The sequence below is a fragment of the Gymnoscopelus microlampas genome, assembly GCF_963454915.1.
Source record: "Gymnoscopelus microlampas genome assembly, chromosome: 3".
NCBI lineage: Eukaryota > Metazoa > Chordata > Actinopteri > Myctophiformes > Myctophidae > Gymnoscopelus > Gymnoscopelus microlampas.
Window position 1 is genome coordinate 10,451,516 of NC_139940.1, and position 16,199 is coordinate 10,467,714.

Here is a 16,199-nt window from a genome sequence, read left to right on the forward strand (position 1 = left end):
CGAATCTGGGATCGTTTAGAATTAGTTACCGTATATTCATATATCATTCTGGAAGAGTAGTGAACTACGGATAGAAAATATTTTTGGACATTTCTTACCCCATCATAAATCAATGAGTCACTTTACTCTAGTGTTTACAAACATTACCACCATAAACAAAAAAGATACACCCAAATGTATAGCCAATACACTGTCCTTTCACATGCATGCATGGAAAGCAGTCACAAATAAAAACCTTTATCCACTCAGTTTTAGTTCTGGCCTCCACATTACTTCGCCTATCCATGACTGATCAATAATGATTATTGCAGAGGTATATTGATCCTATCCAACCATTTACTTGAAATAAGGCTTAAGAGGCACCGTTCAAGGGAAAAAAACAACAGAGCACTATGCGCTTTGATGGGTTGGGAGGAAGTCCAATGGTGATAAGGCAAACAGAAACACCCACACACATTCTCCAATCAAGTGTCAGAGCATCACTTCCCAATATTAAATGAAACAGTTTAACTTGTGTGTAGCGGCAGAAGGCACCCTTGAGTATTGTAACATTTTGTTTGATGTATGATCTTGCTCTGATGGCATGTTTTTTTAACCAGTTTTTAAAATGGCTTTTCCACTGTGCCCTGGGATTACAGTTGAATACCAGCCAGTTGACCAATAGTGGTACATTTACAGTAATGTAATGTTTCTTAATGCTCTTTAAAATGCTCTGCCTAGTAAACACAAATAAAAGTGAGCACGGATTAGTTTTAATCCCACCATTTTTTTCTACCACCATGTCATTCTGGGTGAGACTTCACTACACATCCAACATGTAATCTGCCTATTAATGTTCTGCATGCCTAATGACATCAGTGCTGGAGATTTCTTCAGAGCAGTTCCGCAAACCAGAAAAGCAAGAGACAATTCATGTTGTATCTCCAATCTTTATTAGCATCAGATTGCATGGCACAACAAAAACAAAGAACCATGCAATCTAATAAAGAACCTTGAACCTTGAAACAAAGACGACTAGTTCTTGTAGCCACATCTGGCTCTGCGACCACGAGCCCTCTCGAACTTTCTGCCCTTGGAGCGAATGTAGGGCCTGGAAGAGAGAAAGAGAGATTTAGAACAAAATTCGAGATTTTTACAGGGTTTAACCATGAACCCTAGCGTACCTATGATGCAAAGAGATTTGGTGTACAGGGAAAAAAGGAGCAAGCCTAGTATAGACTACTGTGGGACTCTGGTCAATTACGTATATAGGGTGGCAATAGTAAATATTTCAAATTTCAGTTTCAAACTAACATCCAATTAAAGAATTCCATAAGCCTCACACTGTGCCAACTTCTGTGTCACCTTATCCTTGAGGCAAATCATAGTGGACCTAGACCACTCACTATACCAGCACTTTAGCCCACTTCCTTTCGGCTTTAGTTAAACCCATGTGCAGAAAGGCCTGTTTTAGCAAGAGCTTTGTTCTCACAGCCATACAAGCTTTAAATAAGTAACCTCATCTCAAGTTACAAGCAGTGTCAATCAATGTCTCTGTTGTGTGACTAAGTGTATAATTAAGTGTTCCTGTAAATTCCTTTTGTGCGATTCAATTTCTGTATGCCTTACTCGTTTGTGTTATGTATGCATCTACTGTGGAAAATAATTTACATCTTGACAAAAAACATCTTCCATTAAAATACTGCCATGCTACACTAGTTCCTGACTGCCAGACAGCGAGTGGGCGAAAAGACTGCACAAATCTATCCTGATATGTAGCGTCACCTGTCATGAGACTAGCTTCAACAAAAAAAATAAAAAAATAACTAGGGGCGTAAACAACTCTTGAGCAAGAGGAATATCATCTCTGCTGCATCAAGCTAGCACCCCGCACGCACACACACATGTCGCCTTTAGATATTGCCTCCCTACACATGCAGACTGCACAAACACATATACATACACAGACAGATCTCCTTTAAATACTTAATGTGAGAAGCCTTTCCTTCAGTAAAAACAACCCCTAGAGGGTCTCTTTCGGGGTTTGTTGACTGAACAATCCTGAAATATAAATATGAAGCGCATCAGGAGCAAGTTACGGCACAGCTATAGAAGCCGCTATAGATATGCTGTTTGCCACCTATGCCCCACTGATATGCTGTTTGCCACCTATGCCATTTGAGCTGCCAATTTTCTCTTGATGAAGCCGATGCTGCCCTTATTTTAAACTCAGTATCTCTATGTTACTTGTAATCCTAATCCCTGTATTCCAAGAATGGGTGCAAAGTAGCATGCAACCAATAAAATGTGTTTGGGGTTGAGACATGGCAGCAATAAAAGAATATTTGAGGGGTGAGCAACATTGCTGCTCACTTTGCTGTCACTCTGGGCAGGTCAGGACAGTCTGAAACGAAAGCCTTTTATTCAGGGCGCCCGCTGGCCTAGCGGTCTGGGCGTATACCACATATATAGGCTCTAATGCAGCGCGTCGTAGGTTCAAATCCCAATGACCTTTGCTGCGTGTCACTCCCAATTTCCTGTCTATATCCACTGATTACTATCAATAAAGGCAGAAAAGCCCCAAAAAATAAGCCTTTTAATCACTTTCTTACTTGCGTTGTTGTAGATCAGGAAGGGTTTTACAAGGGTATGTGATGATTCCAACAATAACCAATACATTGTAAGATTTTGATTCAAGCATATTTCAGAACTTTTAAGTACAGTTCAATGCAATTCCACCAAGACTTTAAGGTAAAGTACCCAAGCTACAGCTACCTAATCTTTGCTATGTGTGTAATTCAGTGTAGAAAATATAGCCCCAGTGTACTATGTGTGACAGCTTGTGGAATCCATTCATGCACATCAGGACATTGGTGTCCAGTGTACTTCCACCCGTGTGCCAACTCCTAATTACAATATTTGTTTAATAGATTCATTCTGATTAAATCTGGAGACAGGTTTTTATTTGATTTGTCTACATCAAATGTCCTAAGTGAAATTTAATGGAATTAAATGCACAGTAAACGGATATTAGCGATGACCCAGTACCCTTTGAACGCCTGTCAGGTGAGGACAACTACCTGTCCCAGTGTGACATTAATTTGAGAACTACAATTAGGACCAAAATGAAAATACACCTTCAGGCTTTTTTGTGCATCTCTTTTGCTATATGTGTGTGTGTGTGTGCGCGCGCGCACACACACACACACACACACACACACACACACACACATTAATAATCTGTATGTTACTGCATGCATGCATTAATAAAGATTTCAATCTAAATGCTGTTGAAAAATATTTCAGCTACATAAGGGAGTAAACTACTGTCTACAAGCCATTTTAAATTATATATAAAAAAAATACTTGGTCACTGTCTGCCCTGTTAGCATAAAAATGTCTAAAAAAATAAATAAAATTTAATTGTCTGCTGTGTTAGCATAAACATGTCTACAAATTAAAACAGTTAAGGTAAGCACATACTTGGTGCGGCTGTGGGGGGTTCCAGGGGCCTTTCCAAAGTGTCTGTACACCTCTCTGCCCTTGCGGGGACCTGCAGAACAAAGAGGTAAACAACGAGTTATAATAGATAACATGTCGTGGAATAGGAGCTACATTCACATTCAAGCTACAATATAACCTGGGCACAGTTTGTGTAGAAAAACTGATCTTACAACACCACAGACTGCCATGGTTTCAATGACATTGCTTGTGATGTTCTTGGTGTCCCTTATTGGAGCATGTAGGCCAACATTTTCAGAAATGTTCAAAAATAAGCAATCTACAGTCTCACAAAGCACCACGATGTGACGCGTTGTGAGCTTGGCTATTTGTGCCATTTATCTTACAGGTTAAAATCAGTGTTTAATGTATTGGGAGGCACCACATCAATGTGTGTCGACTCCAGACAAGATACAATGGCTCAACGGCTGATGATGGTCTGACTGACACTGACCAGTACCAGAATCCCCACTCCTCCCTCCTGTGCCCGCTACAGTGAAGGCACACATCAGTTCAGCAAAAAATGTATTGTCCAGTTACACATGACCGGTTCATATTAGAACTGCACAATTGTATATGACAATTGTCATTGCTATCATCACAGAACATGCAACCTTTTTTAAAGTACCAGCTTGAATGGACAACATAAAATTAAATAATACATTAGGGATGAAAATGAGTACTCTAGTACTAAGCCATATGATTACAAAAATAGTCTAATCAAAGGTTTTTCACTTGATTAATTTTGACATATTGATCATAGTTATTTAGCAGTAGGAGACATCCAAGCAGTCATCCAAGGTGACTCATCACAGCACGAGATTACTCATTTTCATTTGTAAAATACCACATGGGTTCTTCTAAATTACACAATTACCACAGACATTTGAAAGATATGTATAACGCCAGACATCAACTCAAAGCTAACAATATTGAGATGCAGAGCTTGAGTTTAACAGTGGATTCAAGATTTAGGGACACGAATTGGACAAAAAAAAAAGGCTGCAAGTACAGTAGGGATTGAATTACATTTTTTGAATTCCTGCATACCTAGAATACATTGATCATGAACTTAGTTCCCCAGAAGATAATCATAAAACGAGGCAGCATAATCAGGATTACTGGCCATAATCATGCAACCTAAATTCAGCGCTATTATTTACTTCCAACAGAGATCTTTCCTATTGCTAGGCGAGTATGTGACGCTTAATTTCTTTCTACTTTGAGTCAAACATGCTAAACATTCATCAGTTATACCATTGCACACTGAATGTTTGCATATGGCAGGCATTAAGGAAAAGACAAGACTGCTGTAATTTGTTCCATTTAAGGGCATTCAACGGCTTAACAGCATGAGTTGCAGCAATTTGACAGGACAACAAAGCACTGCCTCAGATGGCTCTGACCGGTACAACCGAAACACATAACTGTGTGGCAGACCAACTAAACAGACATTACTACTAAAATGTGGGCTGCCAGAACATCCTTTATTTAACTTTACTATAGTTGTCATTATTTTAACCACATGAACTGTCCATTGCATACATATTCTGGGATGAACATTCGGGGAAAATAGCAGGTCAACAAGCTCATATCTACAAAGCTTGGAAAATGGTCTTGCAAAAAGATCACAAATAGACCTACGAGCTTGTAGATCGATTATTTTCGAGAAGCGATTTGGTGTAGAGGTAAAGAGGAGCAGACAAACTATAGAACCCTGGGGAACACCGGTCAACTAAGCATGGAGTTGCAAAGTAAACCCTGTCTGCAATACAAAGAGATGAAATGAAGAGGCACTAACCTGACAGCAGCACTGTGCCCTTTCCCTTGGGGGAAGTCAGAGCCAGCTGGTCAAAGGTCATAACCTGACCTCCAGCCTTCAGGATTCTGCGGCGAGCACCTTCAGTTACCTTCAGAGCGCAAACCTGTAACACACAGGACAGCAGCTCAACAACAGTCAACAACAGCCAATACACTAGGAGACATAGCTTGGCACAAATCTTCTTAAAACTGTTACAGATTTGATTGTTACCCAATACAATAATGGCTACTGTGGGGAGGTGGTATATGCATACCATATGCCCAGTCCCGCTGTTATACAAATAACCATAAAACAGTTGCATTTAAACACTATACCAGACACAGTGAGCACAATAGTGGACTAAAATCTATTCTGTATTGTCATTACTTCAACTGTCAATTAGATTTACCTTGAGCTTGGGGATTTTCTGAATCCTGACGTCATCAGTGATGGTTCCCACGACAACGGCAGTCAGGTTTTCACGACCGGGCAGTTTCATCTTTCTGATCTGTTTGGCAGGAAGTGACCAGTGTTAAAGAGGTAATGGTTGAAAGCAAATGTCTGTTCACAAATGACGTCTCGTGGGCAAATTCCACCTAAACATATAGTTGCCGCAGTATACTTGACCAAGAACTACGTACATGTTCAACTTTCATCATTTGTTGCCATTTATGTCGGCTGCCCTGTCATGCTGATGCAACCTATATTTGATCTGTGTTTTGCAGCATTACAAGCAATTCTTCATTTGATTACTTTGTTTGGATCAGTGGTGCTCCATAGTATATTGCCACCAACTTGCTTGTGTCCCATAGGGGGTGAAGGTCTTAAGTACAATTTAATACAGTGTACCGTCTTCCTGCACTGAAAGCAACTTACACCAGCCTTGCTTACGTGCCATTAAACAGATTTTAAAAATGAAATAGGACATGACAAATTATGCAGGGGTTGTACATAATGCCTCTGGTACTTTGGGTACTCTCATAGTGTCAGATACAAATTATTTAGACAGCAGTGGCTACATCTGATTATCAAGGGAATACATGTTAAGGACCCATACAATACATCCAGCAATACAATGGTATAAACTGAAAAAAGGTGAAAAATGCAGCAGCAAAGCAGGATTAGGATAAATGATTACTGCTCCATAATTGATGGCACATAATTTCTCTATTGAAATTCATCTTCCAAATTAAAACTTAAGTTAAAACACTTCACAAGGAGTACCAGCTGTAGTGGAATTGATACAATATTCAACTTAACCAGTCAAAACTTAACTAGCAAAAGAGTAAGAAAGGAAATGGTAGACTGACCAGACGAGAGATGGCCAGTGGAGGCCTGTGGGTCTTGCTCATGAAGAGTCTCCTCAGGACCACCCTGTTGAAGGGAGCATTGGTACGACGAGCCAGGAACCTGTACAACTGTACCCATACACAACAGTGAGGTTATGGCATGTTATACAGCAGTGTTAACCACTTATACCCTCTATACTTAGTAAAACAGATCAGAGTTGGCACCGCACTTTGACTAATGTATAGTTAGCTCAAATGGCCATATAACTAGGATTAAGGAAACCAAACTGAATGCATGAAAAGTATGGACTTTCGTTAGGCACAAGGTGCAGACATTTTCCTGCAAGTATACACACAGGCAGCAGCATGGCAATGACATACTGTGTTTTAAGCATAATACAACCATAAATAGACAAATTAATATAGCACACTAATATAGCACACGGTTGAAGGGCAGCTGGGTGCCAATGTCTAAAATATCAAACATATTAGACGTGATAAATTATAAGTGTAAGCTGGTTATATGGCTAGAAAAGAAAACATGGCAGCAGAGGAACTGAGGAAGTAGACTCACCTTAACCAGGAGCCTGAGGTAGATATCCTCACTTTTGGGCTCCTTCCTGTGCACCTTGCGGTCCTTGTTGTGTCTGATGTCGATTCCCTTTTAATACAAAATGACCACAAATAACTTACAAACTATAACAGCCCAGTCATTTCCATTTAGCACAGTTTCAAGAACTCCCATATTAAGTCATTAGCATCATCATGTTAGCATAACATGTCAAGACAGCAACGAGACTTGACACATGTATTATTACTGCCCGTAACAAATTAAAACTTATTGTATTTGAGTCATGATTACACCAAGAATAGGTAGCATTTAATGTTCCATATCAGTCTGATAATGACATGGCAACACATCTAACCAGGGCTAAAGCACACACGTTGACGCCGCGTTAGCATACGCATACCCGTAAAAATACAGCCGCTCTTCATACAAGGAGATAATTGGAGCCAAATATTATTTTATGCGGACACAAATGGTCTCAAATGTTGCGTAAAGAATGTTTATTGTGCGGTGTTTCCGTACTATGTGCAATTTTGTACACGTTGTGAGTATTGGTGGTCTACATGCCACGGAACGACTGTCGGTACGGACGCAAATGAGTTAAGCTAACAATAATATAAATATGTACAGGACAAAAAAATGAGGGGATTTCAAAGAACATAGTAATGGGCGTTCGTAAACGTTGAATGTGACCACATTAGATACGTTTAAAGCAGCGGATGGTCTTGGATAATCTAATTTAATGTGTTTAAAATTTCCAATAGCTTCACCTACCATCTTGGACTCGAAGCGAAAAGGGAAAAGGAAAGACTGAACTCTCGCGATAAACACACCGTCCTTATTTGCGGATCTCTGATTGGTCAGGGCAGCATGCACTTCCTAGAGATAGAGCCTCTAGTGGCCTGGATGTGAAACTCCTCTCCTCTCCTCTCCTCTTTGCCATTCCAATCGATTCTCTTCTGTACCACTGTTTGACTGTTTGACATTTCTTTACCACTACACAAACATCTTATTCAAGCATTCCCCATTCCCAGATTGTAATAGCAATTGGGTAAACTGAAATAATTCACAAATATTAGCCTATATTTTTTTACATTAATTCTAAAAGACACACACGCACACTTGAATGATGACAGAATGTTTTTATTTGTATTCCTTCTGGTCCAGTGTATTATCATCGAGATGAGAGTTTGGTGTGACTGTGGTTCCGCTGCTGTGGGTCTGTTGCTGTCTGAGGTGACACAGGTAGATGGTCCACACCAGTGAGATTCCTCCAACAAACACTGTACGAGCAACAGGGGGGACCAGGGTGAAGTTCACTGCCTAGAGTAATAGGATAGATCAGAAACATAAATCCTTAGGACAGTGTGTGTGTGTGTGTGTGTGTGTGTGTGTGTGTGTGTGTGTGTGTGTGTGTGTGTGTGTGTGTGTGTGTGTGTGTGTGTGTGTGTGTGTGTGTGTGTGTGCGTGCGCGCGCGTGTGCTTTTTTTAGTGTTTGAACCAGTCCATGAAGTAATTACAACCAAATATTTTATTGTATCAAATAAAGGGGATAAATACCTGCATTGTAGACCAATACACCACTCCAGTCTGTACGAGAGAGAGACACAGAAGGAGAGGGGCGCGGGGAGATCGGGGATGAGTGATGAGACAGAGAGAGAGAATGTCAGAGAAAGACATTAATAAAGAGAGAGGAATATGATTTATTGGGTGGAAATGAAACATGTGTGCTACTGTGATGTGCAAGATGTACCGTGTATGAAGTCCAAAATTTCTGTCTCAAGTCCTCTAACGGGTCCTCTTTGTTTTCTAGTAGACTTAGACCTTTAAAGCCACAGAGACAGCATACTGTTAAAACACAACAGCAACACCAGCCACTGAGGTCGATCATCCCTATACGTTTCCATTTGGCTGCTGCCAGTGGTGGAAAAAGTACTACATTTCTTTACTTAAGTAAAAGTACCAATACTGCAATATAGAAATACTCTGTTACAAGAAAAAGTCCAGAATTCAAAATGTACTTGAGTAAAAGTACAAATGTATTGGCATAAAAATGTACTTAAAGTACCAAAAGTAAAAGTACTAAAATGTTTGAAAATAGCAGATCTACAAGCTCACAACGCGTCGCAATGCGACACGTTGTGAGCTTGTAGATCGGCTATTTTCAAATAGCCTATGTATAAAATAGGGCTGAAGTGGTTAATGTATGTTTTATAATGTTTTTATAAAAGTACAATATTTGCCTCTGAGATGTAGTGGAGTAGAAGTAAAAGTATTGGAAATTGGAAATACTCAAGTAAAGTACAAATACCTCAAAATTGTACTTAAGTACAGTACTTAAGTAAATGTACTTAGTTACTTTCCACCACTGGCTGCTGCCATGTTATTGTTAAATGGTCAGATGGGCGGGCCGCAAACCTTTTCAAGATTTTCAAGTGGGCCCTGATCCAGAAAAGATTGGGAGCCACTGATCTACAGAAATTATTACACAGTCCCTTCTAAATACACTCACCTATGAAGAAGGCACTGATAGTGGCAGGGGCCGCTACCAGTTGGTCCAGGACAACTTTCCCAGATATCTTCTTGATCCCACCGCCTGGCATCATCCTCTCCAGACCCTTCAGCCAGTGGTAATTGAAGTTGGCATGGAAACAGAAGCCCAGCAGTGCTACTCTAGCAGTCTGGGACCAGTCTATAGCAGCTGTGTTACCGAGCTGCGCTGGGTCCACCTCAGTGGTTCTCCCTCCCAGCATGCTCTGCTGTATGAGGTCAGCGGAGGCGAACAGCCCGGTGTATCCCACCACATTGCTGATGTAGGGATGAGCTTTGAACAGCACCCACACACGCTTCATGTTATCACTGCTGTGTCCAAAAAAGAAAACGCACATCATTACTATCACTACCACCCACTACTACTGCTGTTACTACTACTTTGTATAAGCACACAGAAAACACATGAATACTGTATATTTCTTAGAATAAAATGGATCCACATTGGAACAGCATGGCTCCAATGTGGATGCGGACTTCATGTAACCAGTATCAGTCACCTATGACCTCAGTCGTCTATGATGTACAGTATCTATGATGTATGACTCCAAATTTGGGCAAGGTTTTAGGCTTGATCATAGCCCCATTGACTTCCATTATTAAATCAAAGCTAAATAAAATGAGTGGAGGTACTTCTGCACAAGAAATATGGCAAAATTAGCCCCAGACACACTGACAGGCCCTCTTCTAGACAGCCAGACTCCTGCAGAGCCACGCCATAACAAAGTGATGAAACTAATGAAATTATTACTATGTGACAGACAAGTGAATGTGAAGTGACATATGTGTCACCAGAAGTTATGAATAAATGCATGGATGAAAACAGCTGAGTCATACTCTGCCTGCCCTAACTGATCACTTCAAACAGACATGACCTGAACTTACCTTCCTGCGTGTGTCTTCTCATTCACTGCTTGGATCACCGCCACAAACACAAGAAATACAACCTCTTTGCTGATTGGCTCTGTGGCGTGAGGAGGCGGGGGGTGAGCAATTCTCCACCAGTCAGAGAGAAACCTAGAAGTGAGGGGCGGGCCTTTCTCAGCTGGTCAAAGTTCTGTCACCTAGAATGAATGTGTGATAAGACTATCAGAACAATCAGAGGAGATGCGAAATGGGATGAATGACTCCCAATTCCCAAATGGACCCACATTGTAGCAGCATTGTCACAGGGACTGAGAGCATGAGATAGGAGGAGGACTGAGTTATATTGACTTCTAGGAAAAAGTAAGAGGTCCTCAGCAAAGCTGTTTACAATATACTGACAAGACAACATAACCGATAATAAGTCCCTCATCCTGGATGTAGAGGTAGTGTAAACCAACATAAGAGTAGATTATGAAGCTTAAGTAGCAGCAGTTTTTAGCCATTTAGACTCTTAAATATTACAATTCCATTCATTCCCATGCAATGAAATAACTGGTCGAGCAGTTCTCCTCTTTCAACTTATTTTCTGAAAATAGTAAACATAGCCTACAAGCTCCAAAAAATCTATGGAAATGTCACCTATAACAACATGCCCAATAGGGACGGAGCCTGGTTGACAGTAGTTAACAATGTACAAATACGTAGTTGCTACTTACCACAAGAAAATTGTCTCAATCAGTACAAGGGTAAAGTTTAGCAGAGTAGACCCTACAGCAGTTTACTGTCTGTCCAGTCTGAGACACATGTGGTCGAACTATAAATAGCTGCCATTCCTGAAGAAATGCTTCTCTCTTCTGACTATGGACTGTGTTGAGAGGCTGTCTTGTCCTGCACTGTCCCTATGTACTATGTTCAGACTGGCATCCCAAATCAGATTTGGCCTATCCAGATTGGAATCCTATTGGTTTAATCAAGTAAAAAAAACACATGGAAATTTATTTTTATGAATTGGATTTGAACCACATTCTTAGGTGGTTTGAAAACGACAGTTTGAATATCTGTGGCCAAATCAATCAATCTTTTTTTCAGACTCTAGTAGGTCCATATAAAAGACAATACAGGGGACAACACAAAAAAACATATAAACAATAAAAAAGAGGCACATCTAAAAACCATACAGAAACCCTCTCCAATATCTCCAGAAACAATAAGAGCACCTACTGTATATGCTGCTCTTCTTCGGCACTCTCCTTGGGTGATTGTAATCTGTGGGAAGTATGTGTCTCTGATGTCTTGCTACAGTATGCAAGTGGTTAGAAGTGTAGCTCAGTTTCTGCCTCATTTTATGTGCAGTGGGAGCACAGTCTGTCTTCTCTTGGGAGCCAGGTCTGCCTATGGCAGCCTTTCTCGATCGCAAGACTGTGTTCACTGAGTCTGTACATAATCAAGGCTTTCCTTAGCCTTGGATCAGTCACGGTGCTCAGTTATTCAGCCACTGTGTATTCTCTGTTTAGAGCTAAATACGTAGCTCTAGCTACGTATTTAGCTCAGCCAGTTGGTCCCTGGACCAACTGGCTGAGGCGACTCTCTAGGATTTCACTGTATATGAGGGACTTTTTAGTGGAGTGTGTCTGGGTCACTTTCCTTTAGGTGGTTCAAACATCTCAATGCTCTAGTTTTGATAATTAGAGGGTATCGTCCTAATTCTTCTCTGCATGCATTGTTTGCCGTTTTCCCTTGGATGTGGAGAATGGATTCTTGAATGGCAAGTGGACCCCAGACCTCGCAACCATAGAGGAAAACAATTTGCTTTTGTTTTTGTTTATTTGGTTATCAATTAGGGTGTTGAGGGTGAAAACATGGTCTGTTGTACGATAATTTGGTAGGAAGCCAATTGTGATTTGCTCAGGGCAGGAAATGTAGAATTCTGTGATTAATGATCATGCTGAGTATCTTCCCGAGGTTGCTGTTAACACAGATCCCACGGTAATTATTGGGGTCAAATATGTCTCTGCTTTTGTGGAGCGGTGTTATCAGTCCTTGGTTCCAAATGTTTGGGAAAGTCCCAGAGCTAAGGACGACATTGTAGAGTTTTGGTATAGCCAATTGGAATTTGAGGTCTGTGAATTTTATCATTTCATTTAGAACACCATCAGTACCACATGCCTTCTTGTTTTTTAAGTGCTTTAATTTTGTCTTGTAGTGTAATTGGGGAGGCAAGTGGGTTCTCTCGTTTTTCTCTATAGGGCAAAATAAATTGGAGAAGTGGTTTACCCATACGTCTCCATTTTGAATGGGTAGCTCATCATGTTTTTGTTTGTTTAATTTGTTGCAGTTTTTGCAGAAGTTGCTTGTTTTTATGGAATCCTCAATATCATGCAGCTGGTTTTTAATATGCTGGTGCCTTTTTTCCTTACTGTATTGTTCTACTGTTTCAATATTTCCCCATATTGGACACATGTGGTTTGGTTGTCTGGGTCTCTATGTTTTTGGTTGGATAGGTTCCTTAGCTTTTTCCTGAGGTTTTTACAGTCATCGTCGTACCATTTGTCATTGTTGTTGTTTTTTCTGGCTTTCCTGGTAAGGTCAAATATATCATTGATGTTTTCTACTGCCCTGTTTGTCACTGTTTGTCTAGAAGTGATTGGACTTCTTGTTGCCTGATGGCATTTCGGAAAGCTTCACTACTATGTTCCTTCCATTTGTAGCATTTTCTAGCTTGTTTGGTTTTGGTACTTCGTGGTTGGGTTTTGGTCTGTTTAGGTAGATAGTGTTTTTTCTATGGTCTGACAAGGGTGTTAGTTGGCTGACTGTGAATGCTCCGAGAGACTCCAGGCTGAGCTCAGTGATAAAATAATCTACTATACTGCTGCCGGAGGAGCTGTATGTGTATCTACCTAAGAGTCTCCTCAAAGCCTACCGTTGACTAGTATGTACAGTCCCAACGAGCGGCAGAGCTGCAGGAGTTCTGACCCATTTTTGTGTCTGGTAGGGCATGCTGGGGATGGGATGTTTCCACCTTCCGAGAGGTGTTTATCCCCCTGTGCGTGTGCTCAGGGTGTCAGGTTCACATCCTGTCTTGACATTAAGGTCCCCCACAAGCTATAATGTGGCCATGAGCCTCTCTCTCTCTCTCTCTCACACACACACACACACACACACACACACACACACACACACACACACACACACGCACACACACACGCACACACACACGCACACACACACGCACACACACACGCACACACACACGCACACACACACGCACACACACACGCACACACACGCACACACACGCACACACACGTATACAAAACCTTTGTGAGGAAGACAGCCTATTCATCCAGTCCTCGGCTTCCACAGTTGTATACGTGTGTCAAATTCCTCCTTGCAGTAGAATCCTGAATGTCAATTAAAGTCACTAGCAACTGTGTAAGCTCTTCGCTCAGAGAATGTGATAATTAGGGCCAGAGTTTAAGCTCATCAATTAAGTGCTCGTTAACTGCCTCAACCGGTGCATTTGTGACTCCCAATACGTAACAGGCTGCCTTTAGTGAGACACACAATGGGGACATGTGACCGGACCACACTTCCACAAACGTTTCACTCCATACTTACAATAATTGCTATTTTTCTTTTCAGTGTGAGTCTCTTGCTTCCCTCTCCTGCTACACACACCCTTATGCACGCACACACATGCACACGCACACATGCATGCACACGCACACACACACACACACACACACACACACACACACACACACACACACACACACACACACACACACACACACACACACACACACACACACACACACACACACACACACACACACACACACACACACACACACACACACACAGAAAGAAAGGCAGATAGATAAACACACACACACACAGACCGTTCTAATCAAAAACCACTCCTCTCCCTGCACCATTCCATTTCCATCAGGCTGTACCCTCTCATATACACAACAGTCTGAACATTACTAAGGTAAGTAAGAATCTCAATTATTTTGTTGGACTGACTAGAACTTCTAAAACTTAACATAGACTGTAATGTTAGATGCCTTGATGACATTGTTTTGGGGTCGTATGCATGTACTGTATGAAAAGGCATCGTACATCATTACGGTGCATCAAAGTGACTGACTGTATGGAGACAAATCTTTGGACATTGAACACATCGAAAAGTAGTGTGCCATGTTTTTTGGCTCCGATGCCGATCCTGATCCTGACAGCCGCTTTGAGGGACATTCACGGGAGGAAGTAAGCTCTGTAATGTCATTGATGGTACGACTACATAAGTTGTACAAGAAACTGAAAACTAAATAAGTAAAGACAATGCCAGCTGCATCCCTATGTTCCCCGGGTTCAATGTTCCCCACTTACCTTGGGGTTAGGGTTAGGGTTTATAGGTTTAGGTTTATTGTTGTAAACGGGGAACATAGAACCCAGAGAACATAGATACGCTTCCGTTTCAGGAGTCAGGACAGAGACTCTAAGATGGAGAGAGAGGGAAAAGCAAAAGATTAGTCTGTGTACACTACCAGTAGGCCACAGCAGTACATCCACTCATTTGTTTTCACAAAGGTTATATATTTAAAAAACATGTAACCTTACTTCATAATTGAAGGGACTTTTGGTCATAAATATTACATAGGTCATTGATGACCTATGTCATCAATGACAGTCTGAGATCCACATTGGAGGATGGAAGTCACCTCTGCAAAATAATAATACAGGTACGTGCAGACCAGTCGAGTGCTCCAGTATTTTATATGCGTTGTCTCTTCTGAAGTGCCCAGGTGTTATTCTCTCAGCCACATTAGAGCCTCTCTGTTCCCTGTGGATCTTGTGTTCCACATGAATAGATTTTTCGCATATTTACAAGGGTGTCACTCATACATCACACACACCCATTTTGCGATAAAACGGAGCGATAGAAATCACTGCCGCTGCCGGTGTGAATTGAGTGTTACTTCTTCCCCTCAGCTCATCTCCAGCTCCTACAACCCTCTCCTGCCACAACACCATGCAGCCGCCTGCCTCTGTGACACTCAAACCCGGGTTGGAGCGAGGGCTTCCCTGGGGTCGTGACCTCTTCACCTTCGTGACATCGGCGGCGGGTCACGTGATGAGGATTCTCCAGAAGCCGCGGAAAAAACGCCCATCCAAGCGGCAGGTCAACCATCGGCGGTTCCTGCACAACATGATCCAGAGGTGTGTGTGGGTGTATCCGATGTACTGTAACAGAGTGACCTAAAGGCTCATTTATAGCTTGTTGCATGACTGTGTCGCTCATTGAAAATAATGTCTCTTCAACTGAAAACATGATTCAGTTGAAGATAATTTTTGGTGAGCAACACACTATAAATAATTAGGTTTAATTGTCAGCAGCACCAAAGGGCAAGTGCCAAGAATAGTGGCACTGTAAAATTTGTCTTTTTGTGTATAACCACATTACTATTTTGGCACATTTTCAAAAAGTAGAAATAAAAATGTATTCAAAATCTTCCAAAATGTTTCAAATTATATAAAAAAAAGTAAAATGTCAGATCTATGAGTTCACAATACGCAATGTGAAGTGATGTGAGCACATTATTTGCTATTTGTCTATACTTTCAACCTGGCCTGGCCAATC

The 16,199-nt window shown here is 41.2% G+C and overlaps 2 protein-coding genes across 2 annotated transcripts; both read right to left on the reverse strand.

The window, feature by feature from the left end:
* Positions 1-909: 909 nt before the first annotated feature.
* Positions 910-7,960, reverse strand: rpl18 (ribosomal protein L18). The gene is made up of 7 exons (XM_084053407.1): positions 7,913-7,960; positions 7,145-7,231; positions 6,592-6,699; positions 5,691-5,789; positions 5,282-5,405; positions 3,463-3,532; positions 910-1,090 (listed from the first exon to the last, which is right to left on the reverse strand). The coding sequence occupies exons 1-7, from the start codon at positions 7,913-7,915 to the stop codon at positions 1,015-1,017; spliced, it is 567 nt and encodes a 188-aa protein (XP_083909533.1). The 5' UTR covers positions 7,916-7,960; the 3' UTR covers positions 910-1,014.
* Positions 7,961-8,281: 321 nt separating this feature from the next.
* LOC311041715 (mpv17-like protein) lies at positions 8,282-9,990 on the reverse strand (the record flags this gene model as incomplete). The annotated part of the gene is made up of 4 exons (XM_084052198.1): positions 8,282-8,461; positions 8,699-8,728; positions 8,892-8,962; positions 9,651-9,990. The coding sequence occupies 4 exons, from the start codon at positions 9,988-9,990 to the stop codon at positions 8,282-8,284; spliced, it is 621 nt and encodes a 206-aa protein (XP_083908324.1).
* Between the last annotated feature and the right edge of the window lie 6,209 nt (positions 9,991-16,199).